The 7633-nt window shown below is 37.3% G+C and overlaps 1 protein-coding gene and 1 long non-coding RNA gene across 2 annotated transcripts in view; one reads left to right on the top strand and one right to left on the bottom strand.

The window, feature by feature from the left end:
• Positions 1-7633, bottom strand: part of LOC121514020 — a 52823-nt gene that overhangs the window by 6836 nt on the left and 38354 nt on the right. The gene's annotated exons all lie outside the window — the stretch shown is intronic.
• Positions 74-6867, top strand: LOC121514010 (keratinocyte-associated protein 3). Its single transcript, XM_041794073.1, has 6 exons — positions 74-188; positions 2534-2718; positions 3306-3365; positions 3474-3671; positions 3827-3961; positions 4159-6867. The coding sequence occupies exons 1-6, from the start codon at positions 176-178 to the stop codon at positions 4228-4230; spliced, it is 663 nt and encodes a 220-aa protein (XP_041650007.1). The 5' UTR covers positions 74-175; the 3' UTR covers positions 4231-6867.

Here is a 7633-nt window from a genome sequence, read left to right as displayed (position 1 = left end):
AAGAGATGTGAAGCTGCGCCCCTCAGCGTCCAGCAAGCCGCAGGTAACTCACAGGTGATTTTCCTGACGTCATACAGGAAGTGGACAGAGGGGACGTTTGGTTTTACTTTTTTGAGCAGCTGGTCGAAAGTTGCGGACACTGATTTATTGAAGAATCGTGCAGCTGGGGGGAGAGATGTGCACTTTTGGTGAGTGATTCTCTTATGTAAGTGTAATGCAGTAGATGCCTCGCGTGCGTTAAGAAGGTCCACACGTGGGGCGAGTTTCTGTCCAAAGGCCTGCAGGTGGCTGATAGGGTTTAATTTTCAAGACTTTGCGTTGGATCTGAGATAATTATTTTAGGTTATCTTCAGAGTTGGTGGGATGTTTAAAATACTGGCAGTGACTGTAGTAGAACTAGAAAACGCTCTGAGGACATTGCCTATACCCACACACTTTTATCTTTGGCTATCGGTACACAACAGCTCCCTCCCTAACGATGGGTGTGAATGCAGCCTTTCTATGCTAATGCACTTGGTCACCCCATGCTGTACTACACTTGAGTAGTTTTATAATAAAGCGTAATGTTTTTCAGTTATTTATCTGAAGTTGATTAGTGGTCGCCTGTGTAAGGATTTATTCTTTACAAAAACCTCAACATAAACTAATAGCAAAAGACCGGGTTGATTTTTTTAAAGTCCCAGTAAAGTGATAAAAAAAATCTTTACTTCAGGTTTGTTTTATGACAGACCACTGTGTTACGAACCATCGGGCCAAATTTCAGTCATAAAAAACATCTCTAAGTTTCTGGAATTAAGCTTCAAAGTCACGAAAAATGAGTCATAATATCTGCTCTAAGACGGATGTGGGTGCGTCCTGAGTGAGTTGAAGCCACACCCACTCACGAAAAATTCAATCCTCTCAAACTTTTAAATAATGCTTCTGATCAAAATGCTGCTGCTTAGCTCTGTGCCAGAGCAGAGAGGTGAGAGTAGGGGATTACAGTTACTGTTTTTTGTTACAAATCTCTCTGCTATGATAACTTCTAATGACCTTTTGACACATGTGACTGATAGATTTGAGAAATTTATCTCACAATGAACAAAATCACAGCATGTAGCTGGCTGTTAACTTTCAATGAGGACAGTGACATGAGCAAACAACAAACCATACTGAGATGAGCTGCTTCTGGATTTTGTATCTTAGCGCTGGGGGGGCAGGGTAATTCCCCATCAAGTCTGGTGATGTCATGGGCTCTTATATTTGCCCTCCTCAAATAAACCAAGCCAGGAAAGAAGTGAAGAACTTTCTTACGGTCTAAAAACTCACACAGAGATCTCAGTGTTTTCACATGTTTACAGCAACCTTATTCCAACATATCTTGTGTGTTAAGACACAAAGTTAGGTTTCACTTTACAGACATTTTAACTGTAAAGACTACAGTTTGTATACAGCGTATAGGCCAAGTTAAATAGCAAGACAAATACAGGTAGGCTGCGTCTATCAAAAATAGAATATCATGAAAAAGTTCATTTTTCATGAGTGAAACTTACATTTATTGTCGATTCATCACTATAACGTGAAATATTTCTAGACTTTTTTGTTTTATTATTGATGATTATGGCTTAAAATAAAAAAATCCACTGTCTCAAAATATTAGAATATTACAAAACAGCAGTCTAAAATAATAAAGAGATGTTGACCTTCTGGACTGTTCTGCTCATTTATGCACTCAGTAATTTGCACAAATTCCTGCATCTATGCGATATGGCATGACGCCAATCAGTCTGTGGCACTGCTGGGGTGTTATGAAGCCCAGGTTGCTCTGACAGCAGTCTTCAGGTCATCTGGATTGTTGAGTCTGGTGTCTCTCATCTTCCTCTTGACATTTCCCCTGAGATTCTCTACAGGGTTCAGGTCAGGCGAGTTGGCTGGCCAGTCAAACACAGTAATACAATGGTCAGTAAACCAGTTTCTGGTAGTTTTGGCTGCACTGTTGGAAAGGGAAATCAGTATCTCCATGAAGTTTCTCAGCAGATGAAAGCATGAGGTTCCCTAATATCACCGGGTAGATGGTTGACTCTGTAAACTTCACACTAGATTCCCAGCACTTTGGATTCTGTGCCTGTCCGATCTTTCCCCGTCATTCAAAATTTAGTTTCATCTGAAACTAAATGTATTTACAAATATTTACCTGGTATGAATTTTACTGAAGTTTAACTTTTTGAAAAGAAATATTGTGAACAAAGATTTTTTTATATGCACCTGTAGATAAATTTGTCCATCTTTATCCCTCATAACTATCTAAAATGTGTGATTTTTTTTTACATTTGATATGAGTAAATATTATTTGAAAAAATGTAGTATCTATCAAGTCACAACCCAGTGCTAATGTTTGCTGGTGCTTGTTTTGTTCAGTATAGGGGTTCTCTACCATTAGTTTAAATATCCTCTAATCACCTCTTTCTATGCTTTTATTTCGGCCAATTTTCAGTTGTTACAGTGATATAAACTGCTCTCCCAATAAGTAAACTCTTGAATTTCTGTCTCTCAGATAAGGAAAAGGGGCCTAGGAGGCTGATGAGGAAAGGACTGACTCTCATCCTGGTTGGCCACATAAACTTCATCCTTGGAGCTATTGTCCATGGCAGCGTCCTTCGTCACATTTCCAAACCAGACCAAAAAGTCACCACTGAATACACTGTCACCAACATCATCTCTGTTACCTCTGGCCTACTGGTGAGTGCACAGCTGAGATAAATTCCCTTTGTTTTCAGAGTCGGATATTCAGTTTGCACCAAAAGGCTTCATGTTGGCAGAATTGCCACAAAAGAAGAATGTAGGTATTTTATCAGACATGAATATCATTGATTTCCATCTTACTTTATGTTTTACACTGTCAACACAGCTACCTACAGTACAAATGTCTGCTGTGATTTTCCCTGTCAGAGCTGTATAGTGTTGTGTTTTTCCATGTAAATCATGACTGAACTTGCCTACAATAAGAAAGCTGGTTTTTCAAACCAGTCTCTAGTAGCTCTAGGGCAGACTTCATGACCTGATGATGATCAGCTAAACTGGCAGCTGCTGATGAGAAGGTATAAATGTCACTTTTATTTGAATAGCATTCTTTGCCAAGTACTTACACGGGGTATTACAGGGTTTACAGGGAAGACAAGTTATATATTTTATTACTTCTGTTTCAAGTCATTGAATAATCTCTTTATTTGTGTCTGGAGTCTTATTAGCCTTGAATCTCAGTAAAAACTACTCTTTGGTACAGCATTGTAAAACTGAATGATCACCATGCTGTTTAACTCTAACAGAGCATTGCCACTGGGATTATTGCCATTGTGATGTCAAGGAACCTTCATGAGTTAAAACTAGTAAGACTTTATTCGTCTTTTTATCTCTGATATGATCCACTCACTCATTCATTTTGTATAATCTGAGCCGTAATCTCCCCTCCTGTTTTAATATGTCTCTGTCTCCAGCAAATAGGACTTTTAATAGCATCAGTCCTGAATGCCCTGCTCTCAGCTGCATGTTGTGCTGGACTGCTCTTGGCCATCAGTATCACTATTGCCCACAATGGAGAGGGCTTGATGCTGGGATGCAATGACACAGAAGTGCCCATCAATGCCCGGTCACCTGTCAGTGCCCGCTGCCCGTTTGATACTACACGGATCTATGTGAGTGTAAATTTTCTCCTAAAAGTCATTTCTTAAAAGTGATCTCCCCCTGGATTAATCTTTTTTCCTTTGTAACTCTCTGTCTGAATCATGAACGGCATTAAAACATTTCAGGTTTTTTTTTTATCCTCTTGCTATAATGTTCCATCTCTCAGGATACCACATTGGCTCTGTGGGTCCCCTGTGCTGTGTTAGCAGCATTAGAGTCTGGACTGTCTGTCTGGTGCTTCATCGTTGGATTGGCTCTCAGAGGGGTGGAGCCCTGCGGGAAGAGCTACATCAAAGAGCAGGTGTGTGTGTCTTTGTGTGTCGGTGTGGGGGTATCTTTGAAGGGTGTTACTGTGCTTTAAGTCTATCTTTACCTTTGTCTGACTCAGACTTCAACACACATATACTTTATCCCCCCTCATCTGCCACTTGTTGGTCTGAACATGCAGTACAAATCACTTTACTTAACACTGACTGCTCTTGTTTGTGTCTCATCCAGTTGGAGGGAGAGGCTGAGTGCTCGCCCCACAGCCAGCGCCTGATTGAACTGCGCTCAAACCCTGACGCCTAACTGAACAAACAGAAAGAAGAACTCTCCATGTAGACAAGTACAGTAAAGTACATGAAGGAACTGCTTTTCATTAAGACTTAAAGTCTTAAAAAGAAGTGGTCGGCCATATGAGTTTCATTGTAGGAAAAAAAAACAGTTACAAAAATAGTTTTTTTGTTTGTGGTACCACACCCATAACCTTGCATACTGTAATTCATATATGGATTAATGGCGTTCATTGCTTTCCCTCTTAAACCAAGCAGTTTATTTAGAGTTAAAAGCTGAGACCAGTAAATTATCTTTACTCCATAAAACCCATTGACAAATTTATACAAAGTGCACATTCACATATGGTGACAAATCAAAAAAACAAAGACACCTTACACATTGTTCTCCTCAAGATGGTGCTTTTATATGAAGTTATTTTGTGTGAAGCCAGGGAGTAAGTTTGCTTGAACTTATGCAAAAGCTAAATGTAATCTTATCAGTATCCTTTGTTCATTAAGTTCATTTAAATATCTTGTGTATTTTTAAGGTATATTTTACGTCGTATGAACTCTCTTTCAGCATGACATATTTTATCATTATTAATTTTTCTTTATATTTACTTTTTTTTGAGATTCTAATGCACTCCAATTTGTCTGAATACATTTGAAAAACCATTAGTACTCATCACTCTTCTTCAACTGTGTTTCATGCCAGCTGTTTTTGTACTTAAACTGTACTGTAAATTCATATTATGGGATTTGTTGGTTGCTTGCTGTAGTATACCAAATAACATGTTCTTTTGATGCAGATATGTTGGGTTTTGCTTTTAACTAAGCTGCACTTTCTTAATTTTACTTCTAATTAGGGCTGTCAAAAGATTAATTTTTTAAAATGTGTTTAATCTCAGAATTTCTGTAGTTATTCGCAATTAATTGTATCCCCTTTACCACATTTTGCAATTATACTGTTAAGCATTTTAAACTGTTTAAACTGTTTTCTTGTCATTTTAGATTTTTTTAGTGTCCCAGCTAAGTTCCTGTTCCAGATACAGATCTGCTTTTATAGATAGATGGAAGATTATAACCTGAATTAACCACAGCAATAGGGACTTGTTATGGATTGAAAATGAATGACGAGATTATCATTAAGGTTCAGGGGAATTTTAATTTGTCCACAGAGCTGTCTGTACGTTTTTTTAATGTGAAATGAGACGTTAAGGAGCAGTGGTGGACCTGCGTATTTTACATCACTATGGCTGAGGGGAGACGCTAATATGCCTGAACCAAAGTGTGTTGAAAGGGACACTAAAGCATGAAATTAATCATGAATTTAAAGAAAAAAGTGCACTAATTGTGGACCTTAATTAATCACAATGAACTTGATTAATACTGAAAGCCCTACTTCATATAAGGTTTGCTTTGAAGTTTTTTGTAAGGGCAACTGCAGTGTCACACATGATTTTCCAGTGCTACTTGGTAATGAAGTGAAACTATCTACTATTCTAACTTTTCTATGGATGTTTTAGTTCTTGTTTTTTCATGTGTTTTAGCTTTTTGTGACCACAGCATTATTTGTTTGGTTGTGCTTTTCAAAGGGATATGGTTTCTATACTTTTTATGTTATTTTTGCCCCCCGTAGGACAGATGCAATGGCAAACAGCAACAAAAAATTCAGTAATCTACAGTAGGTCTCCTCAATTCAGTGTCATGGACATTTTAAAAGTATGTATCACAAAAATGCTTGAACCAGCTGAATTTAGCATAATCTGGTTTGCAGCATAGCTGTGCTTGGGTTGCATGCATTAGTGTAGTCCATGTACAGCAAACTGCGGTTAAAAGTCAAGTGGGGTCACATAAAGAGGTTAAACCAGTATGTGGGCCAGCTGCCTTAGCTGGCACTGAACCCCCCGCAATGCAACGACAGAGCAGATCAAATCAGATCAGCCATGAAACGGTTAATCTAGAGCTGTGCTCAATTGTGTGGAACAGAATCATAGCACGCAGTCCTAATCCTCAGGCTTTAAGGGATAAATATTGACGTGATGTTGACTGATACAATCACAACATGTCTGTGTGGCCCTTTCAGTCACTGGTATTATGGACATTGTGTCCTGTAAAGAGAGAGATCTCCATAGATAAGCAAGATGTGGTCCATCTTAAAATTTACTCTAATTTATGTATTTGTATTTTAATAGTGGATCATCTAAATGTACTCCATTATAAAAAAGACATTTGGTATAACTTTATCTCATCAGCAGCTTAATAGAAATAACCTTGAAAAGACATTTAATGCACATTTTTAACTGTTGTTGTCTCTGACTAACTTTATAGGTTATAGAAACAGAATGTGGCAATCAGAATGGCTTGAGCATTAATTTCCAATATGCTGTCATACTTAATTTGAAAATTACAGAGCATTATAGTGGATAGATTCATGAAAATGGGTCATAGCGGTGACATTTCAAAACAATGGAAACATCTGAAACAATCTAAACAGTACAGTAACCCTTTCTAATTGATTCAGCCGTCCTGGAAAATCATTAACAGATATCAAAGATGTGTGTTTTGTAACTTTGACTGCCTTATTTTATAATTGTTTTAATTGAATAATGTAGATGTACTGTACACTTAATTTTTAAAATAATGTTTTGTATCAGTACATACATGTAATGCATGGTTTATAATAAAGTTTTTAAGTACTATCTCTAAATTATAACAGACTCTACTCTGTTACTCTGGTAGTTTTAAAAATTGCACTCAAGTAAAAGAACTCTGGTTAAAAATCTACTTCTGTAAAAGTAAAAGTACTGCTCTATAAATCAACTCAAGTAAAAGTTTAAAAAAATATTTAATTTAAAGTTTAAGTACTGAGTACTAAGTGGCTACTGAGGAGTCGAACAGTAAAATATGGCCTTATTGGCAAGAAGAAGAGAATAGATCTCCATCCAGGTTGTACAGGTACAGTCACACCTCTTTTATAAGGTAAATACACAGCAAAATTGACAGTGTTGATTAAACCCCTATAGAGTTCAATTTAACACTTTAACAGTGTCTAAATTGGTCCACAATAAATATAGTTAAACTATACATTTAAAGTGTTAAATATTTAACAATATGACAGAGCTGCAGTAACTCTTGAAAATCTGTTCCAAGAGGGGTCTTCTTTGGCAAAAACAAAACAGAGTCAACTCTATTTTTTACTCAGTGGATAACTTCACTCAGATATCACTCCAGTTTTTGTTGTGTCCAACAGCAGTTTGGGGATGTGATGTGGAATCATGATGGTGCTTTGTGGTATTGTGTAGTCAACAGAGGTGAAAAAGTACAAGAGTATTGTACTCAAATAAAAGTACAGTTACTCTGGTAGTAGTAGAAGTACAAGCACTGCTTTAAAAATGTACTCAAACAAGTACAAGTACACAAAAAACTACTCAAAG

The sequence above is a fragment of the Cheilinus undulatus genome, linkage group 1, assembly GCF_018320785.1.
Source record: "Cheilinus undulatus linkage group 1, ASM1832078v1, whole genome shotgun sequence".
Classification (NCBI taxonomy): Eukaryota; Metazoa; Chordata; class Actinopteri; order Labriformes; family Labridae; genus Cheilinus; species Cheilinus undulatus.
This window is presented reverse-complemented; position numbering and strand designations above follow the sequence as displayed.

What these genes read in the sequence shown, in the direction of transcription:
- LOC121514010 (XM_041794073.1), top strand. An exon ending in TTGATACTACACGGATCTAT is followed by an intron (nt 3,672 to 3,826) that starts GTGAGTGTAAAT and finishes TCCATCTCTCAG; the next exon opens with GATACCACATTGGCTCTGTG. An exon ending in AGAGCTACATCAAAGAGCAG is followed by an intron (nt 3,962 to 4,158) that starts GTGTGTGTGTCT and finishes TGTCTCATCCAG; the next exon opens with TTGGAGGGAGAGGCTGAGTG.